The following is a 21,802-nucleotide window of genomic DNA, read 5'->3' as shown; positions in this document are numbered from 1 at the left end:
ACTGCTTCGAGGCTGGAACTTTAGTTTGAGGTGGCAGTGATGGGTTTATCCAGTTCAAGGTCAAGGCTGGAGCTGCTGGGGGGCAAGCTGCTGTAGCAGGATTTGCAGACTCTGCTGGGTTCGAAGAGCTGCTGACTGGGAACGGGCACCTTCTGGTTACAGCAGCTGGAGCAGAACACGTTTCCACAATTCCTTACATCAGGAAATGGGGGAAAATGGAAAAGAGAAGATTAGAAGCAGTTTGACAGTGTTCCCCGAGTTGTAAACTGCTCTTCACAGGGTTGTGATGGGGTCAGCCCAGAGGCTGCAGCGGCTCTTTCCCAAGCATGGGATGCATGAAGCCACCCCACCAGCAGCTGCGCCCCGTGCTCCTCACCCTGCAGCCGGGGCAGAGCTCTAGGGAAGGGACACCAGGAGGGAGCACAGAGCAAAGCACCGTGCATGAGCTCATGGAACATCCCAGGAGCCACAGCTCCTGTGCAACAGGGAGATCACACTCAGCTGCAAGAGGGGAGACTGAGATGAGCTCTGAGGCAGAAGCTCTTCCCTGTGAGGGTGCTGAGGCGCTGGCACAGGGTGCCCAGAGAAGCTGTGGCTGCCCCATCCCTGGCAGTGTTCAAGGCCAGGTTGGACACAGGGGCTTGGAGCAAACTGCTCTAGTGGAAGGTGTCCCTGCCTGTGGCAGGGGTTGGAGATGGAGGAGCTTTAAGGTCCATTCAACCCAAACCAGGCTGGAATTCTGTGCTTCTATGAAACTGGAGGGAACCCACCCCTCCCTGAAACAGGGGTGAGCTCTCTCCCGTGGCCTGCAGAGCAGCTCGGGCCCAGTGATGCTCATCACTGCACTGCACCCCAAGGGCACATGGCTAAGCGAGGGGCTAAAGCAGAGCAATCAAGGGCTCCCCTCTGTAAGGATATGTGGAGTGTGGTGTCCTGGCCCTGCTCACATCACTGACCCAGCCTTGTGTTAGAGACAGACTGTCCTGGGAAGAGGTTGGAGTCTCGGCTCTCTTTCTCTTCTGAAAGCTGGTGAGTACCAGCACAGAGACATTGTCATCTGTTTCTCTCAAGCACACTGCTGGAGAGTTGAAGCACGGGACAGATGAAATAAAACCAGCCCCAGACTGGGTTGATGCAATCCTCCATGTCCCCAGCAGCTTGGTCCCTGTTGTGGCATTCCCAGCACTCCCCACACTTCTGCGTAAGGTAAACTGAGTCACAAGGATCATGCAAAGCCAGAGCTGGGCAGGCAGGTTTGTCATGCTCAGAAGCACAGGGGGTGCTCACACACATTCCTGTCAGGTGTGAGCTGGAGCATGCACCTCACAGGAGGCAGGGATGGAACTGAAACCTCGAGTTAGTTACCTGCTCTTCTTACAGCCCCCCGCAAACCTGCTGCTGCTCACACTAACCTGAGGTGTCCTGTCCTCCACACTCATCAGCTCCACAAGGAGCTCAGAAGAGCACTGAGGGACCTGACTTGAATAGGTTCACCTCTGTGCCTGACACTCCTTTACCAGCAGGGTTTTGTGCCATTCTTATTTTGTGCTAGGAAAGATCTGCTGCTGCCAAGAGACTGACAGAGAATTCTGCCTACACCCAGCAGCTCTGATTAATGCTTCACTGCCAAAGAGACAAGATTTCCAGATGCTGGTCACTGATGGGGAAAGAGGCAGCAGAGAAATCCCATTTCCCACTTCAGTGGGCTCATTTTCTCAGCTCACACTGGGAGGCTGACAACAGCCCCAGCCTTCCTGCAGTGGTGCTGAAGCCTTCTCAAGGACCCTGTTAGAAACCCCTATCAGAAACCCCAGCAGGAGTGAGAACAGGCCCATGAGGTGTTACATGGCAAAGCCATTCAACAGCTCCCCATCTGCTGCTCAACGTGGATCCAGCAGAAGCTCCCTGCTGATGGATGAGGTCAAAAAGGAACCTGAGGGATTAAAATAAGTATGTGTTTGTTGTAGCCCACCAGCTTCCTAACATATGCTGGGGGTTTTTTGTTGTTTTATCCTTCTGTGATAGATAATAGTGTAGCTATTCTCCCCTGAGCTTTGGAAAGCTCTGAACAAGGGTGACTACCATGCTACCAACACCTCCTCTTCTTACCAAGCCACAGATTGGAACAGGGTGCCCAGAGAAGCTGTGGCTGCCCCATCCCTGGCAGTGTTCAAGGTCAGCTTGGACACAGGGGCTTGGAGCAACCTGCTCTAGTGGAAGGTGTCCCTGCAGGGGTTGGAACTGGAGGAGCTTTAAGGTCCCTTCAACCCAAACCAGACTGGGATTCTGGGATTATCCATTTCTGGTGATACTAACCCTCTACCAGTTCTGCATTCCCTGTTACCACCACAGTATTTTCAGTCCTTCTAAAAGAAGTGGCATGTTTTTTGTCAACACATTGCAGTGACATTAATATTGTTGAGTAACTCATGGACCTCTCCCAAAAATAAGGCAAAAAAGGGAAAAAATCAAAACTAAATGTGCAATGGCTACACTTGAAGGACAGGCTCTTCTCAGTTAGAAGTGAAGCATTCCTTGTTACTCAAACACACGATTTACTGATGGTGTTAGTGTGATCCACACCCCTGTTTAAGCCAAGTCCTAAATGCCTTCTGTGAAGAGAGAGGCCTGGTTATGTGGGTTTAAACAGCCACCAGATTGTGCTGCCCTCCCCCAACTTACTTCTAGTGATTTCTAGGCAAGTGAAAAACAAAGAGGGGGAAAGACTGAGTTAGTTCAGAGATGTTACCAGGAAAAGGCAGACAGACAACAGACAGAGGCTGTTGTAAATGCTCACCAGATCTGATCAACACCTTCAATGTCCCTGCAAGGAGGGGAGAAAGAGCTCAGAGGGGAACAAGGAAAAGCAGCAAATGGGGGCAATGAAGGATGTGGGATGATTTTATCCTGCTCAAGGATTGCACTGTGTGGGTTTCAACTCATTTTCACCCCTGGGTCAGCTGTGGAGCAGACTGCCACCCAGCACTGGGGTTTTGAAACTATGGAAACACTTGGTGTTCTTCCTGGTTGCCACTCTTTACTGGTCTCTGCTGTAAACCACCAGAGCTCACGTGGACAGCCTGGTCACCATCTGAAAGCTGAAGAAACCAAGTCACCACAGGGCAATTTGCAACCAAACTGGAAACCCTGAGCCAGTTTGAACTCCTCATGGTACTGGGGTGCCCTCTGTGTCCACAATCTAGGAGTTCTCCAGAACCAAGGCCTAGGAAATGGAAGTGTAGACGCCAAGTGTGATGGGTCAGGGAGACAGCTCTGGTGGGCACACTTCCCATCAGACACAGGAAACCACTACCTGAACTCTCATAAACCCCTTTAGATGGGTAAAACTGCATGCTTGGCAATTCTATTTTTCATCTGAAGCCTCAAGACACACAAATTTGCACAAACACTGTGGACACAAAAAGAAAAATCAAAGCCCTTCAACAACTTCTCATTCTCCCCTGGCTTTGTCTGTACAAGACTAAATGGAGCAATACATAAAAGAGACACAACCGAAGGAGGATGTTTCTAATTCTCTGCGCTTCAAAAAGCAATGAAGCATCAAAATGGGATAACTGCCATTTATTTACATGATGGCTCTTGTATTAGTTTTCTCCTGCCCAGAAATCAGGAGGAGGAAGGATATGAAATAGAAACCTGAGATTCTCTGTCTTTAACTACAGTATGACCTCATCAAACAGCCTCTGCCACTTGTCCTTCATTGAGCCCCTGCTGCATTATCTGTTGTAGCCTCTGCTGGCAATATGTTTGGCAAAGAATAATCCAGAAAACTTTTAGTTCTCAAAGGTGTCCTTTTCAGATTCTTTACATGAGCCATTTAATGAAAAGGGGAGAATGGTTAGAGAAGGAAAGGAGCAGGTTTGCAACCAGCAATGGGACGATGCTGCTATTCATCTGTTTGCAGTACTGAATTCCTGAATGCCAAGATGACATACCAGTATTTTTTATTATTTACACTTCTTAAAAGGCTAAACAGGCAGCTGCCTCCAGGTCCAGCTTGAGGACAAAAGGCAGGGCCTGTTTAGGCTGGGGTGGAGCAGATACCTGGCTTTTTAAAGATATATTCTGCATGGAACTAGAACCACAGAGGAGAAAGTGCTCAGGTCCTGCAGCATGCTTGGCTCCCTCAGGAGCATGCACAACCCATAGTGTGACATCCACCCCTGAGAAAGGAGCTACATGGTTTAAGAGGAGAGGGACAACCCAAGCCGTGGCCTCCCTCCCTCCCATTCTCTGTGGAGGCCCAGGTTACCTGCAGTGGTGCTTCCTGCTGGCAAGCCAGAAGGTGCTGTCACAGCCGTAGCAGTGCGCAGCGAGGTGGTCTGGGAGCCATCGTGTCACCTGCAAGAAATCCAAGCCACACGTATAAAGCAGAGGGCAATTAGAAACAAACCCACCTCATCCGTGCTCCCAAATTCAAAGCAAAGCACCACCAAGGAGGGGTGCTTGTTCTATTCTGAGAGCACAAATCCAGAGTTTGCAACTGGAGACAGACGACAGGAACCTTGAGAACAGATACACTAGATTTCCCTCAAACAGAAATGATGTCATGAAGTCCAATTCCTTGGGGTTTTGCTGGGATTTAGAAGTATCCAGCCAAGAATATTCACCAAGCATGTGTCCACCTAGGGCTCCTTGAGCTAATCACCTCTTCCACGGCCTCTCAGAGTTCCACGCAGAAGGCAGAGGGCTCATAGGCACAGGTACCAGTGGTTGAAGTACAAGACACCAGTGAAGCGCAAGGAAGAGAGCTCACAAGAAGTGGCACATGACCAAAGGCTGAAGGAGAGTTTGAGTTACGAATATCCCCATCCTACCAGAAGAATGAGCAGTTTACAGGGATTTAGTCTGTACCTCTGTGTCCTGTTTATCCACCTGCTCCCAGCTGGCTTCAGAGAAAATCTCTGTGCTGCAGCGAGACAAGCAGTTCTGATCCAGATTGCTTTCCGAGTCGGGTATAGAAGTCTGTTGGCAAACAAACACAGCTGAACAGAACCATCCCCTATCCCTAATTCCATACAAATAAAACTGGACATGGGGAGGAGTGGAAAGGGTACCTCCTGCTAAGGAAGAGCAGGCTATGGCTGCACTGCTAGGGTGAATGTCGTAACTGTACCCCTACCTACAGTGAATTGCAAAAAAACCCAAGCCACCAAGCAAAATAACCCCAGGGGTCAGCTTTTGACCCTCTGATGACAGGATGATGTGAGGCAGAATGGATTTGGGATCTTTTTTATTGCTGGGTTGGCCACACTTTAGGTGATGAACCAAAATAGCTGCTATCTGTGGCTCCAATGTTTGTTTTCCAAGGTTGTTTCACTTTCAAAGTTCACACCAGTAATACATAGATCCTTTTGTCAGGAAAAATCCTGGAAAATACATCCCAAATCCCACATGGGAAACTCTGAATTTGAGCCATATATATTTCATATATAATTTTTAGGAAATAATGCTTCCTTAATACAGTTTATCCAGATAGAGTTGTTTTGAACTGAGTTAAAACTCAGCCATCCCTTAAAATACATTAAAAATAGAAAGAAATCTTGAGTTACTGTCTTTTAGTGCCTGAGGTATGGGAATCTCTGGAGCTCCAGAAGGAAACCTTCCAGTCCTAAGCTGGGAAGAGCTCAGATTCTCAAAACTGGCGTATTTTCTAGAGCACAGCATGCTCCCACCTCCAGCCCCACGCTGCAGTTTGTGATGGCCCTTCAAAAATAGGAGTTTTATAATTAAATCAAAGCACCAAATTTCTCTAAGGAATCCAAGCTTTTGGCAGTGACAGAAGCCACATGCAGCTGGAATGACACTGAGCTGAAATGGATGCCCAGAAGTGCTGTCACCTCCAATGTGAACAGCCAAGAGGCGCTGAGTATTCTCACAACAGATGTACCTGGGTCTATAAGGCCTCTCTGCCACATCCAGACAACAGGAAACTAAACAGAAGTTGGAAAGCTCCTGTAGGGTTATTTTCTTTTCAATTTTGCAGGCATAGAAACCACATCATAATGTGGATGTAGGAAGAGGAAATTATTGATGGGTGTTATGTCAACCTCAGGAATCCAGGCCAATGCATCCAAACCCCAAACCTTTTGACTTTTATTAGTCGAAAGAGGAGAAACGAGGTAAAAAACAGGTAGAGGAGAAGGAACTTAAAAATCCACCCAAGACATTCGGAGATGCAGAGAACACTTGTTAGCTCTTGAGATCTTGAACTTGGAATTACACTCATTCCATCTCTGATTTTAAGGTTTCTTTTGCAACCACAACTGCAGAGATGATTTCATCGCTATGGAAATCAGTGATTAGTCCTGGATTTGTATCATGCCTCAAACTTCACTCTCTGTTTTTATGACTTTAAACACTTCCCAGTAAGAGCAAATAGAGTTTAAAAGCTCCCTTAAAATCATTATAGAAACCCTGACATAAGGCTGTTGCAAAAGCTCTTAATTTATTGCAGTTAATAAGCCTTGAACTTCACTGTTCTGAGCCAACAATGCAGCCACTGCTGCATCTTTCTTACCCTGAGGGTGCAAAGCACCAAGAGATCAGTCCTACACTACTGCCCCAATACACCCCACATTCACATCCTTAGAAAAATATCTTCACCCACATATGAAAACCACAGTTTTTGTATGTTTGGGGTTATTTTTAAGGCAGATGAAGTTGTTTAAGTATGTCCAGGTATATGTGAGTGAAACACCCATCTAGAAATAAGCCTTTAGTGCATTTCTGGTCAAACTAAAATACAGTGAAACTATTAGTCATCCTTAACTGCCATTTGCCATGTTTCCACTCAGTTGTTTGCCCTCCTCAGAATGACTCTGAGTGTTTTATAAAGCCTTCATGGCCAAAAAATCACCACCTGCCCAGCAAACCAAGAGCTGACAAGCTGGTGAGCTCCAGAACGTGTCTAATTAGCCCACTGTTGCCAGCAGTGGCCCAATTACCATTTCACTTACCACTTCATCTCCATAATCACCATTGAGACGTAAGGAGCTATTCAGGAACTGGCTCTCCAAGCGGCTCTTCAACTCTTGCACTTGCTTCTTCAAAGTCTCCACTTCTTGCTGGTGGCCAGTTTCTATCTGGCGCAGGCGCTGCTGGATAACGTCGGTGTAGACAGGCATCCCATCGTCGTCCAGGTGACTTCTGGCAGGTTGGTCTGGGCTGCTGGCTGCCTGCTGCTTACCAAGGTGACTAAACATCCACTTCTGGTGCAGGTTCCTCAAGTGGAACTGTGCAGAACTGCAGCTAGCTGTGGAGACCTGCCGGCTCAGGGAGGCTTTCATCCGCCCGTCCTCTCCATTCACACAGTGTCCGTTTGTCGCATGGTATTTTGGGGGCATCCCAAACCCCATGGGCTTCTCCACCATCTTGTTCTCAGTCTCCAGCTCCCCGTTACACACAATCTCATCTTTATGTTCAGCTAAAGGCAAGGCACAAGGGGAAGGCATCGGGATGTGAGTGTTGCTGCTACCAGAAGTCCTATGTACTTTTGTTCCCAGTTTCTGAAGTTCTAGCGTGTTCTCCCCCTCTGGCCTGTTTTCAAGAGTTCGAGATAGTTCCTCAGCACTGCTGTTGCCCAGGGGAGGTCTGTGGCAAGGACCCTTCAGAACAAGCTCTTGCTTTGCTTCATTCTCTGTTAAGGTTTCTGTAGAACTTTCAATGTTCGATGTCCTTACCTCGTGTGGGATTGTGAGAGGTAACAGAAGGCTGGCCTGCGCTGCACTGTTCAGGCTCTCTGCTTCTCCTTCAAGTTTGCTAACACCTTCTTCCTCCATATTCTTTTGAGTGTCTCTACTTACAAAGCCCTCCAAAGGAACAAAAGCCTGTAGTCCTTTAGCCTGAGGTACCTTCTGGATAGTGTTACTGAGATCAGGATGCTCATCCTGTTGTCCTTTAAGCTCAGAAGCACCTTGTGAAGCTGGATGTGGATTGAGAGCTGGATTGTTCATTACAAGACCTTTATCCATCTCGGCCTTTCCACAGAGGTCACTGCCATACTCATGTACATTTTCAGTTCTCTTCTTATCCAGGGCAATTTCATCCCCTTTACCTACTGTCTCAAGGCTCCCCCTCAAGTGCTCCTCCAGACCAACGTCATCTTTAGTGGCCTCTTGCAAAATGTTCTCCATCTGCCCCTCTGCCACACCAGCTGCCACAGAGAGCTCTGCTCCCACTGGAGCCCTGCCCTGTTTATTGAGGCTGTCCCCATCAAACGGGTCATCCCCAGGGTTACTGAGGCTGCTGAGCTCCAGGGACCTGCGGTGCTCCTGCCACTTCTCATTGAGGCTGGGGTCGCTACTGCGTCGATTGCTTGGAGGCACACTGCTGTCACAGGCTGTGGTCAGATTGTCAAAGGATCTTGTCTTTGGTAACCTGGGAAAGTACAAATAATCAGAATCCAAAGTCAGTGTTTTCGATGTTTAGCTACTGCAGTTTAACATCACCCACCCCACCCACCCCCAATTAGGACAATAGCAATCTGCTAACTAATGGACTTCTATGAAGTATTCTGCAGGAGCAATTTTGACCATCTGTAGTGCAGAGCTGCTTCAGTACTTTCTTTGTTTGCCATCAGGAAAAGATGTTCCATCAGACTTCAAACATTCCCAGAATAATCCCTTTCCCACAATGCACAATTACAGCCTGGTCCCATCTCCTAAGCAACATGTGCTCGGAATCATTGTACAAAAACCCAAAAGAATAGTTATGCAACAGAAAAAGAACTCAAATTCAAGACCATCAAATGACAAGCTTGTATCCCACAAGGATATAAGGAATTCTACAAGCCTATGCAATACCCAGAGCTATTTGCTAATCTTCTCTGTGGTATGGTATCACCTCTGAAGCATAACAGCTTTCATAACTGAAACAATGACAGACTGCTTGTGGGTAGGCCCCACAAATAAGCCTGTGAAAAACAGTTCCCTCCCACCACAAGTACTCTCTTTATATCCCACAATATTCTCTGTTGATCTTACTTTACAGGATGGGATTTCTGGGCTCTAGGCTCACCTGCCCAGAGGCTGATCTTCAGGGCTAGAGCCTGGAACAGGGTACGGGGCACAAGTGTCGTCAGTGGGTGTAGAGGGGGAAGAGCATGGCAGGTAAACAGCACTCCAGAGCATTAAGTTCCGCACATGGCACACTGGATACAGCACCTGAGAGGGGGGAACACAAGGATCAGAAATGGCAAACTGCTCCCAGAACACAGGGAAGTGTTCAAATCTGACAAAGGTGGCAGTTGCCCATTTGGGTTTGCAGCTGGGAGGCTTTGCTAGATCTCCAGGTAACTCTGAAGGCAACTGAGCAGCTCTGGCATTTGTAACCAGCTCCACTTGGATATGTGATTATCTCTTCTTTCAGAGACAGAGGCTGAGGCAGAACAATGCTGGCTTTCACCTTCTCCTGAATGAGTTACTGCAGTGTGCTCTTGTGTGAATCTACACCTAAATGATGCCTCTGCGCAATTCCAGCTGCTGGGGAATTCAGTGGCCCATTGTTAGCGCAGAGATTGCCTTGTACTTTGTGTTATACCCTGTCCCAGGAGAGCTGAACTTACAACCTCCTTCTACAGGCTCCAGTTCAAAGCTAACCCTGTCATCAGCAGAAGCACTGGTATGTTAAAAAGTAAGTACATGCAGAAATACTCTTCTTGCTTGCTCTAAAAAGGGATTCTGTGCCTGTGGAATATGCTTTCTGCTTCAGTGTAGAACCACCTCGGGTCACTCTATCAATTCCACTCTTTTCCCAGGCAACTTCCCTGTGAAAAGGCAGGCAATGGCCGAGAAAGTGAGGTTTCCCTGCCACTGTGCAGAGGTAGGGCTGTGGGGTGGCTTGGTTTGGTGGATGCTGCCTGTGAACAACTATGGGTTTACAACAGATGTTGCCACATGAGAGAGGCTGCAAAGACTTCTAAAGACTGAAGCAAACCCATGAAAAGATGAATACAAGAGAAAAACCTCCCCCATACAGAAAGTTATCCTAACTGGCTCAGGTTGTCCTAACTGGCTTACTGAGAACAGCCAAGGCACCGAGACTGCACCTGTACTGCAGGACACAGCATGTGAGAACAGCCAGGGACAGAACTACCTGTTCCCCACAGCTTCTCTGTGCTTCTCCTGGGCAAACCTGCTGGTGCTTTCAGGGAAAACTTGGATGCATCCACAGCTTTAAAAGTCCCCACAAGCTGTATTTATCTGCAGTGTCTCATGCTTTCAGCTACTTGAAGGAACAATCAAAAGCCACATCCACCATATGCAAAACACTGCACAGGCCTTACAGTTTGGTTTATGATAGATGATACTTTTATAAGCAAATATTTATAAAAGCCTTTGCTGTCCTCATCATGATGATGTTTGATGACTGTTTGCCACATGCCCAACACACTGCACCCCTCCACACCTTATGTGACCTTCCATCACACACACTAAAGAGAATTGTGAGCCCTTTCCCAGTGAGCTATTGCTATGGAAGAGCCACACTGAAAACATCCAAGTGTTAAGAGAAACAAAGATATACTGAATGATCTGAGTTACTTTTCCTGTTTAGATTTAAGATGAATTCAGACACAGTGTCTTAGGTTTATGTGCAATTTTATGACACTCCTCCAGCATAGCTTAGTCCTCTAGAAAGGTCTATTTGTCAAACAGTGAAATGTTTTCTGTTACAGAAAATGAGGCAAAATATTCAGTTATAAAAAAATGCATTGCCAGCATAGAGAAATTTCTGAGGTTACATTTGACATTCCTCAAATACCAGCAAACTTAATGCAGGCCTTGAAACATCAGAGGGGGCAGAGTGTTCAAAGGAGAACATCGATGAGGAGAGCTGAGCACACCTACGCATCATGTATTCATCACGATAGTTGAGCCATTACAATGTCCCACTGCTAAAAGCTTGGGTGTTTTCTTAAAGTACCTACAGGGGCCAACACAAAACCTGGAGAGGGGCTTTGGCCAAGGGCCTGGAGGGACAGCACAAGGGGAATGGTTTGAACCTGCCAGAGGGGAGACTGAGATGAGCTCTGAGGCAGAAGCTCTTCCCTGTGAGGGTGCTGAGGCGCTGGCACAGGGTGCCCAGAGAAGCTGTGGCTGCCCCATCCCTGGCAGTGTTCAAGGTCAGCTTGGACACAGGGGCTTGGAGCAACCTGCTCTAGTGGAAGATGTCCCTGCCCATGGCAGGGGCTGGGACTGGAGGAGCTTTAAGGTCCCTTCCAACCCAAACAGTCTCCAATTCTGCGATACCCAGTTCTGAGAGCACTGTCCCTGGGAGCCCCTAAAGGGATGCTCCCTGCAAGGTGGGGAATGAAGGATACATACAGAGTCTGACTGGGAAGAGTAGAGCAGGTTTTTGAAGGCTTTGTTTGCTGCCCGCAGCAAAGACCAGACAGAACAGGTCCGTTCCTGAGTGTGTTTCTCTCCTCTCTCTTTCGCATTGTTGCACAGGAATGTACCAAAGAGGCAAGAGTAGGTGTGCTGCACCAACTTCACCTGCACAGACCAACACAGACATTGTCACATGGCAGAAGATACCAGCTTCATGTGAGGATCAACAGTCAGACTTAAGAAGCAACAAATCCTTCCTTTGCAGGGCAATACACCCTGTTCAGCATGGCTGACACACAAACACACCTGCATTTTTGCATAACTCCTTATAAATTAATTGCAAAAGAGTTCAAGCAGAGCAGAATCTTTTAAATCATGACAAAAAAAAAATGCAAGAAGAAATATAGACTAGAAAGACAATATTTATTCATAATCAAGCCTATTCTGTGCTGATTCACTCTCCTAGCACTGCAGGATAGGCTGAGAACTGTGATCCCTCTGTTACAACACATTGCTGCAGCACAGAAATTCTGATTGTTATTCACTGTGTCTAACAAAATAACTCAACATGAACTTAACTTCAAGCATATAAATGACTTGCATGGGATTATTCAGATGTTTAAATGAAGACAAGTACTTCAGTGCTCTATTCAATGCTCTATTCAATTAAGGGTTTACTCTGAAAAGGCCAGGGTACGCAGGGTACTGCAGATTAGCAGTGTGCTGTGGAGCCAGTTACAACCCTTGTATCTCATTTCACAACTGAGCTGAGCTGGGACTGTACATGTACCCAGTTACATGGCTGAGCTGGCAGGTGGTAATGCAAGTCAGCCACGAGCACAGGAACGTGCTTTACATCTCTTAGTGGATCAGACACTTCACAGAAACTTCTACTCTTAGATTACCAGCCCTGCAGTCTGTGACTGTCACTTTCCCAGGGATCTGCTTTCCAGCCTTCAGAACCAATTTTGACCATCCCAGGCAAATTCCTAATAGGAGAGGTGTCCACTTCAAAAGAAAACAGACACAGCTCATATATCCCACACATTTTCAGCAAAGAAACAGAAAAAAATGAATGGAAAGGTAAGGGGCAGGTCAGTTTTAGAGGAGCCTTCAAGTCAAAATAAGACCAAAAGAGAGGGAAGTTTATATTGCCAGTAACTATGACTTTTTGTTCATGCTGCATGGATGCATTATACTGGAGTTATTTCAGCACCTCTTAGGTGAGACTATTAAATTCATATCATCTATTTATTTCTTTCAAGTCTAAAACAATTCCTTAAGGGTCCTGCTTCTGTTTTAAGAGTGAACAGAGCTCAGGTCCCATGCAGTATACAGGTACTTTTGTCTACTGTATTTGGGCAGTTTTCCTGTTACCTTTTACCAGGCTGCAGCATATCACAGCTAGACGGGAACATCAGAAACCCCCTGGCGCTCTACAGTATGTTAGCAGTGGGTACTGGTTTAGCAGCAGTCTATAAAACAGCAATCTCTCAAGCCACAACTCACAAGGAATGCTTCGTTAAACTCGAAAGAGCAAGGGAACTGCCTCTGGAGCTGATGGACGCAGTCCAGCCACTGTAAAAACACTGGGCAGCGCTCATTCAGGTCATCCGAGTTCTCACCATGGCCACAGCGATCTGCAAACTTGTGGCCAAAATCCAGCCACTCCGTCTCCACTAGCACCTGGAAACCCTGCAGAAATGAAAGGACAAATGAAAAGGCCCTGGTTTGCTTTGCTTCAGTTTGCTAAGATGATTTAAGACTTGCGGGAATCCCTTTATTCCTCCTGTTTCCCTTCAGCACTGGCCTCATTACTTATCTTTACTGCTTCTTCACCTAATGCCTCTGGGTTCTGAAAGGCTGCACAATGAAATTAGGACAGAGATGAATTCCCAGAACAGGAGAGGGGATAAGGCAGGTTAAGTCCTCAGTGACTGCCAGGGCAGACCCTGATATGAGACCTCTCTTGGCCAGGCAGGGGCGAGGAGGAACTTCATCTTGCTCAAAACCACCTGGATCATGGAAACCAACATATGGACAGGAGATTGTAAAGCTCTCCTTTAAGAATAAGGGTAGATCTGTCTGTCATTAAAGAAACCCATTCCTCCATCTACACAGGACACTGATGCTTGGAGAGGGAGCTCACCTGTGTGTACACCCCATGGAGCACAGTCACAAGGCTGGTTAAAGCCTTGCAGGACTTCTCATGGAAATGGAAAGGGCAAAGAACATTTCAGAACAGTGCCTGGCTGAGCACCTGAATGTGACAGGTCATGCCAGAGGATGTAAAACCCATCATAGGTTAGGAAAGGTTTGATTTGTAGCAGGAAGAAAAATCATAGAGCACACTTAAGGCAACAGCTGTAATTAGGGCAAAAATAATAGCTGAAAAGCTTGAGATGTGACAATACTGAGGACTCATTTTCCTAAACCTTTCTGGTCCTTGTACAGACAGCTACAGTTTATGGTTTCCTTTGATGCAGTGGTGACAAGAAGGAAGACAAGGAGTGTGTACAGGACTCCACACTTTGAGCAGGAATGACGGCACTCTTAGGAGGGAGCAGGACAGAGCAGCATGTTTTGACCTGATGGATGCCAACTTCTAGAATCCATGTGAAAAAGGATCTGAGAAGTTTCCACAGTTTCATCCAAAAGGCATTGCTAGAGTTTAAACTTCTGGTCCTCATGTGTCCAAGGCTTTAAGCAACAGTTTATAGCCCAATGTTCAGACTTACGCTTCTCATCTAGACAACAAAGGCATCTTGCACGTGGGCTGGCAGATGGAATCCAGCCATCACGTATCACACAGTGCTGAAAATTGATGGGGCGGGGGAGGAAATCAGCCTGGAAAACCAGGAAAAATGTTACTAAGTGACGAAGGGCAAGGAAAATGTGAAACTGGGAAAACATGCAGTTGGGCAATCTAGAAAAGAGAAAGGCTTTGTATCAATACTTGGCTGAGAAACTGCAGTGGTGGAGTGGAAACTGCAATGTGCAGCACTCTACTATTCCTAAGTTAAATATGGGAAAATACAGACTATGACTGTGCAGTTACAGCAAAGGGAGAAAATATAATCTGCTCTTGAGTTACAGACTGTATTTACACCTATACGTAACTGTATCTGCAGCCTGCTGTTAGTAAACTCCTGCTAGCTTTAGTGCCTTTTGTAGTGGGAAAACCTGACATCAGATACAGACAGAGTTCCTCAGAGAAGGACCTAAACCCAGTAAATACCTCACGCCCTACCAGGTGGTTACAAACCTCTGTGGTCCTGTAGTACGGATCTAGCAGCAGTTTGGCCAGTGCCACTATCTGGGGGGTTCGGTCCCAGCCATCTGAGCAGTGCACCAGGACTGGTCGCTGGTCTCGGTCTACAGCATGAACTACGAGCAGTGCAGACTTCAGAAGCACAGATAAGTGCTGCAGCCACTTGGTACTTTCCAGAGCTGATAACCAACTAGAGGAAAACAAGGGAAGACAGTTTTTGCTCTTTTATGATGCTTTCAGGTGTGGATATTTGAACTTATCCTGCTTGAATGGAAGGGTGGAACCCAAGGTGCCTTCAGAATCTCCTGTACCTCAGCTATCCCAAGGCTCTACAAGGTGTGCTGTAGGTATCTTAAGAATCTCTACCCTATGAAGATCCACATATCCAGTTCAGTAAGGGTGGCCATTCTGGATCTACTCTGATGACATGAAAGACTCTTAGCAACAAACTCAAGCCAGGGGAGTGATAGGGGAAACAGGACTAGTACCACTAGTGCTGCAGTCCTGCGTCCAGCTCTGGGACCCCCAACACATGAAGGATGTGGAACTGCTGGAGCGAGTCCAGAGGAGACCATGGAGATGATTCAAGGGGCGGAGCAGCTCCACTTTGAAAAAGTTCTTCCTGTGAGGGTACTGAGGCGCTGGCACAGGGTGCCCAGAGAAGCTGTGGTTGCCCCATCCCTGGCAGTGTTCAAGGCTAGGTTGGACACAGGGGCTTGGAGCAACCTGCTCTAGTGGAAGGTGTCCCTGCCCGTGGCAGGGGCTGGAACTGGAGGAGCTTTAAGGTCCCTTCTAACACAAACCATTCCATGATTCTATGAACTAAAGTGTCCTAATGGAGACCCAACCTCAGAAGCTCCTGAGATGATGGGCTGTTGGAGGCCAGACATCCCACAGCACTGGAGGGCTCTGAAATATGTCTCCTGAAAGGATGCTTTAAGTGCATGAAGCCCAGGCAACACCACTAGAATTTCCTGAAGGAAAGCCAAGCTATAGAGACTGAAGAACCAGGAATAGCAGGTAACCTCAATGCTAGCACTTAGAAGCCCAATTGAAAGTCACAACATTTTAGTATCAATACTCAAGGCTACATTATAATCTCAGATTTCATTTTCTAGGTTCACTTCAATGATAACAAACCAGTAACTTCCTTTAGCTCAAATTCCATGGAAATGAAAAAATACAGCTCAGCATTATTACACAGGAAAGGCACCCAGGGAAAAACCTGAATTTCACTTTACAAACCAGCAGAAGAATGCAGTGGCAGAAACATGTAAACAAAGGCAAAACCACCAAACATCCACTTACTTTCCTGGATCTGGCATTTGTGTGCAGAGCAAACGCAGCGACTGAAAGCTCTTCCGGATGGAATGGATGTTTGCCATCCCCATGAACACTACTTCACATTAGGGAAATATCAAGACAGAGGGAAGAAACTAACAACTACACAATGTTGAAATTCTAAAAAGAGCTTTTCCAAACCAAACTCCTGTTGCTGTGAACAGATGAAATAATCTGTTTACAAATATTCTGTAAGGAGAAACCAGGACTTGGAGCTAGGGAGGTATTCCAGACATTACAGCAGAGCAAAACAGGAAGAGTTAGCAAAGTGTTTGTGTATTTACTTTCAGTGTTTCACTCTGCATTACACAAGGCAGAGTACAAACCTATGGGGATAGTGATAGAAGCTCCAGGTTATAGAATGGTTTAAAAGGACTGAGAAACACCCTAAGAGACTGTAAAGCATGAAAAGTATTTAACACGTAATTTAGGGATGCAGAATATGGGATACTGAGTGCTTGCACAAGAAAATGCAGTGGTCTCTTAAAAGAGCATGTTTTATATCATTTGATTTCCCAACTGTTTATCAGCCCAACAAATCCTGGCCTCAGCCAGAACATCCTGTTAGTGACGGACTGTGTAACTCCAGTCAGAAGAGACTGACAGCATCAGACAATTTAAGCACTGTTTTGTCTTTTTCCTGGATTGTGTTATATATTAAATAAAGCACAACATAAATTACATGTTTTATAGATAGAGAATTAAGCAAAATGGGCAATGCCTGGAGAAAACTAGCAGCAAAAAGGAAGCACTTAATTCAGGTCCAATGTATTGAAGGAGACAAGCTGTTTGGGAATCTTCTATAAATTCCAGTATAGAGGAAGAAAATTAAACTTCCTGGAGACCTTGCTTTTCTGCTTTGAAATTTTACTCTCTGACGAGGAATTACTTGTTCAGCTGGGAGAAGAGAAGGCTCCTGAAGGGGAGACCTCAGACCAGCTCCAGTGCCTGAAGGGGCTCCAGGAAATCTGGAGAGGGGCTTTGGGCAAGGGATGGAGGGACAGCACAAGGGGAATGCCTTCAACCTGCCAGAGGGGAGACGGAGATGAGCTCTGAGGCAGAAGTTCTTCCCTGTGAGGGTGCTGAGGTGCTGGCACAGGGTGCCCAGAGAAGCTGTGGCTGTCCCATCCCTGGCAGTGTTCAAGGCCACGTTGGACACAGGGGCTTGGAGCAACCTGCTCTAGTGGAAGGTGTCCCTGCCCATGGCAGGGGCTGGAGCTGGAGGAGCTTTAAGGTCCCTTCAACCCAAACCAGGCTGGGATTCTGTGATTTAGTAGTTTTGAGGTGTTAAATGAAAAATTCATCTTTCCTTATATGGTCAAACCAGCTTTTGTTATCTGTAGTTCTTCTGCCTGTTTTTTTCCCCTAGACTCTCCACCTATGGAATTTTAACAGGCTGCATTCATATCCAGCAGTGACCATAAAATAGCATCTTCTTTAGAATACCAACAATTTACACATGCCAAAGAACTCAGGAAGTGGTAACTGCAAATGCATTCCAAACACAAGATGAATCAGGAGTTGAGCTGCTTTGGGTTACAATATAAATGCTGAAAAATGGTTCACCTTCAGTAAAATTGCTGCAAAGCTGTGTTCTGCCCAACCATTCCAGAATATTATCCTCCTCCATAGTCAGTGGCTTTATGCAAGTTTGCTCAGGGATTTTTTTAGACATCAGCACACTGGACACCTTTGTCTCGCTCTAGTTTATGTATTTGACTCAGCAGGGGAAAGCTAATCAGCATATTCCACACAGTTCAGCATTTACTGTACACTGCTACCAGCTGCTTTTATGTTCTGAGAAAGAGACTTCATTAACAGCTAAACCTGTCCTTTTGAAGGGCTGTGGGACAGCTGCAAGGATCCAGAACTTTCCTATGGATGAATGGTACTTGGAGTACCATTCGCAGTCTGTTAAGCATGCAGTCCTGAAGCGTATCAGTGTAGTTCTAGTTGAGCAAATCCTTGTGATTCACTTAAAGCTGAGAAGAAACACAGCTTACCTGGGCACTCACAGCCACCACCTTTGGCTCTGTTTGCCACAGCTGCTGCATAAGATCGTGCATCCAAGATCAAAAGCTTCTGAGGCTGTATTGCCAAACTTTCTGCTCCTGAAGCGTTAGAGATGGAGGAGTCTGGGGAAGAGGATATGCAGCTCCTGAGTAACTGAAAGGATACTCCTGAAGTTGTTTACAACAATATGCACTCAAGCCCCACAGTGCATATGCACTGTACACACAGAAAGGGGAGAACTCCTGATTAAACCTGATTATCTGTTACAGTACATGAAAGACAATAAGCTTTTATATAAAACTCTGCCCCTTACACAAAAGGAACAGTGACAAACTCACCGAATTCCACATCAGAGAGGTCCCCTCCATTGGTGAAATCTCTGGAACAATTTCCATTCATTAACTTGTTACTGTTGGACCTCGAGTCTGAGGCACAGGCTTTGGCTACAGACTGGACAAGGTGTTCATCATCTGCATTCCTCCAGCCCCACCAACTGACTTCAGGCTGTCCACAGCGGGATATAACTGCCCCATTGCTCTGGTGCCTGAAAAGGGAAATAAAAAGAATTTGTGTAACTTAAAGAATCAGGATGAAAAAAAACACAGAGGGCGTGAAAAATCAAATGTACTCCAGTAGCTGAACTCTGTGGGGGACCTCTCTATTGTTCAGCAGTAATCCTCAAACTGTGATCCAGTGGTGATGTATTCCATGTGCTTCCCTGCAAAATGCTGACTGTGACTACGCAGTCACTAGAAGGCAGAAGTCAAAGCTGGGGTACTGTTTTTTTGCTCAGTACTGTCAGCCAGTGAAAGCTGGAGAACATTCTGGAAGAGCAGACAAGGCACTGAAGAGGTAGCCAACACTGACTGGACAGCAGGTCTACTCCTGTCCTACCTGAGTAAATAGGAAAGTGGATGGAACTCACACCATGTTTGAGGCTGGAAGACAGAAGGAAACCCACAGATTCACTTTTTGATGGGATCCTTTAAAAAAAAAAAATCAAACTACCACTAATTAAATCTGAACTAGGTAGCCATTCTGATAAGAAATACTGGTAGAATTTGACATGGTTGGTGTGATGTCTAATGGTAACCCAAACTTTTGCTTTTGGACACTGATGGCTGTCCATGCCAAGGCACCGCCAGTGAGTCACCAGAAGCATTCCTTGAACCCTGCCAGTGGATCTTGGGTACTGTTTCACTAGCTAGAAGGAAAAGAACCTTTCACATCTCAGGATGCTAAACACTAGCTTTACTCATTGTGAAGCTTGGTATTAAAAGAGTGGCTCTGCCATGCCCTTTTCAGTTGCATCTCCCTCCATGTGTGGCTCTCCTCCATCCCCCTTCCTGACCCTCTTTGGGTAGTGTTTCATTTGCTGCTGCTCAAACACGTATCTAGCAGATCTAGTTCCAATTACCTGCCAGGGGCAAGGACAACTTCCACCAGCTCCTTTAGGCACTGGAGCTGCTCTAAGGTCTCCTCCCCTTTAGGAGCCTTCTCTTCTCCAGGCTGAACCAGCCCAGCCCTCTCAGCCTGGCTCCAGAGCAGAGCTGCTTCAGCCCTTGGGATGTTTTTTTCCCTATGCCAATTCTAGTTCCCGTATGTGATGCTGCAGCAAAGAATTTGACAGTCTTCCTGCAAACAAACTGGCCACCTCAGCTTTATGTTAAACAAGAGTTGCTCAGTTACCTCTAACAAGGAGGCAGCACAGAATGGGGAGGGTTACTTGAATCTTTAATCAGATGTGATCAGTAGATTCGGACAGCCCAGAGCAGTCAGACAGCCCACCCAAGCCTATCAATCCATAACCCCTGACTTTACTCCTTCTCACCACTCTAACAGATGTTTATGGAGGTGGCAGGTTTGTTGTCAGAGCTGTCAAGGCCCATCAGGAGCTGAGCAGCACCATCCCTGAGGTGCCTCTGTGGGGCACAGCATCAGGCAGCAGCAGCTGCCTCCACTATGTGTTCACAGCAACACTTACCTCGGATTAAGCCTCCTTATTGCAAAACCTGACAATTACAAACCAGGCTGTGATGTGGGATTTTAAGGATTTTTCATAGCTCTTTTGTAATTGTTCCATACAAAATTCCTTCACTGAGCAGAAGCAACTGACACACTACAGGAGCTGAACTGAAGGAAAAGCACTCTGACACCAGGGGCCAGCATGAGAAGAGAAATGTGGATGTGCTGAAATGAACAACCTTCCACTTACAGCTCTCCTGATATCAAATTAGTTCAGCAAAAAGCACCTGCCAGTCACTGAAAGGCCACCAAGCTCCTTGCTATGCTCCTGCACAAGTGACATAAGAGAATAAACCATCATTATACATGTACGAAATCTATTTGGAACGCTCAGTGAAACTCATTTATTTTTCCTTATGTTCTCCCACATTTCATTACTGCCTGCTGCAGAATCATTCTCACACGTTCATCAACAGTTACATTTTCATCTCGAGGTTCTTGTCTCCCATTTATACCACAAATAATAAGAAATCATTAGGCCAAAAGCTGAGTTCAGTGCTGGCTGTGAAGCCCTCGCGCTCCTCAGCCCGCACAACAGTACAATGTACCAGCAGAATCAGTAAACAATTCTAGTACAGCCGGAGGTCTGAGGAATCATACTCATTCCAAATGGATTGCCCACACCAAGTTAAAATAGCAAATGGTTTAAGTGTGATTCCGAGGTCCCCAGAGACAGAGCTGGGGGTAAGATGGTGTCACTCAGATGTCAGTAACCAAGGAAAGACGGAAAAGAATTAAAGCAAACTCTCCAATGCAAGTTCCCTGCCCCTCTAAAGACAAAGCAAAATGCAGCCTTCCTGCAGAAGGCCAGACTGGATGTGGTTCTGGGCAACCTGGTCTCATTGAAGATGTCCCTGCTCATTACATGGGGGTTGGACCAGATGAGCTTTGAAGGTCCCTTCTAACCCAAACCATTCTATGATTCTATGATACAGAAACTAAAGAATAAATCACCATTACATAGCTATAAAGCCCTTTTTAGAGCCTTGTGTAACTGTCTGATGAATGGTAAACCTCAGCACATGCTTCATCTTCCTTGTGTTCAAGCAACCATTTGAGGACAACAATAAATCCACCAGGTCCTTGTATCTCCTTGCATCCAGGAGGTCTAACTGCAGAATCCCAGCCTGGTTTGGGTTGGCAGGGATCTTAAAGCTCCTCCAGTCCCAACCCCCTGCCACGGGCAGGAACACCTGCCACTAGAGCAGGTTGTTCCAAGCCCCTGTGTCCAACCTGGCCTTGAACACTGCCAGGGATGGGAAATCCATGGAAAAAAAAAAATCCCCAAAGGCTTCTCCTTAACATTGATTTTATGGGGCCAAAACTGGAAAGCTGCAAACCCTGTTACTGGCCAGATTTATCTGTATGTATCTGTGCCTAGAATTTAAACAATTGTGAAGACAGAGAAAAACTACAGAGGCTGGTGTGAGGATTCCCCAGAAATCAGATCATGAAACAGCAGCATCACTCTCGACAGCCCAACCTCATCCAAGTACTTTGGATGCTTTCTCCAGCCACTTAGCTCCTCGAGTGCTTTGCGAGAGCAGACAATGGGGGTTTGTTCCATGTGTCTGCTTCCGGTTTCGCTCTGTCCCAGTGTTCGGTGCTCAGAGTCTGAGACAAGGCAGTGGGTGAATTACGAACAATCATGACTTTTTTCCTCCCTGCAGTAAAGCAAAAAGAACAGATTTGACAGAGAGAGCTAGGCTGGGTCAGCTGGAGAAGAGAAGGCTCCTGAAGGGGACACCTTAGAGCAGCTCTAGTGCCTAAAGGGGCTCCAGGAAACCTGGAGAGGGGTGTT

The 21,802-nt window shown here is 46.5% G+C and overlaps 1 protein-coding gene across 1 annotated transcript in view; it reads right to left on the bottom strand.

Annotated features, from left to right (window-relative positions):
* Nucleotides 1-20: 20 nt before the first annotated feature.
* MTMR3 (myotubularin related protein 3) overlaps nucleotides 21-21,802 on the bottom strand; it is a 75,615-nt gene continuing 53,833 nt past the window's right edge. Inside the window, 11 exon segments of the mRNA XM_010009508.1 lie at nucleotides 21-192; nucleotides 2,798-2,824; nucleotides 4,274-4,362; nucleotides 6,981-8,400; nucleotides 9,040-9,185; nucleotides 11,346-11,516; nucleotides 12,861-13,046; nucleotides 14,617-14,812; nucleotides 15,931-16,042; nucleotides 17,967-18,098; nucleotides 18,315-18,520. Of these exon segments, the coding sequence (XP_010007810.1) occupies nucleotides 21-192; nucleotides 2,798-2,824; nucleotides 4,274-4,362; nucleotides 6,981-8,400; nucleotides 9,040-9,185; nucleotides 11,346-11,516; nucleotides 12,861-13,046; nucleotides 14,617-14,812; nucleotides 15,931-16,042; nucleotides 17,967-18,098; nucleotides 18,315-18,520 (2,857 nt within the window).

Source organism: Nestor notabilis, unplaced genomic scaffold, assembly GCF_000696875.1.
Source record: "Nestor notabilis isolate BGI_N333 unplaced genomic scaffold, ASM69687v1 scaffold10992, whole genome shotgun sequence".
Lineage (NCBI taxonomy): Eukaryota > Metazoa > Chordata > Aves > Psittaciformes > Psittacidae > Nestor > Nestor notabilis.
The sequence above is the reverse complement of the archived record's forward strand: the minus strand, read 5'-3'. Positions and strand labels throughout refer to the sequence as shown.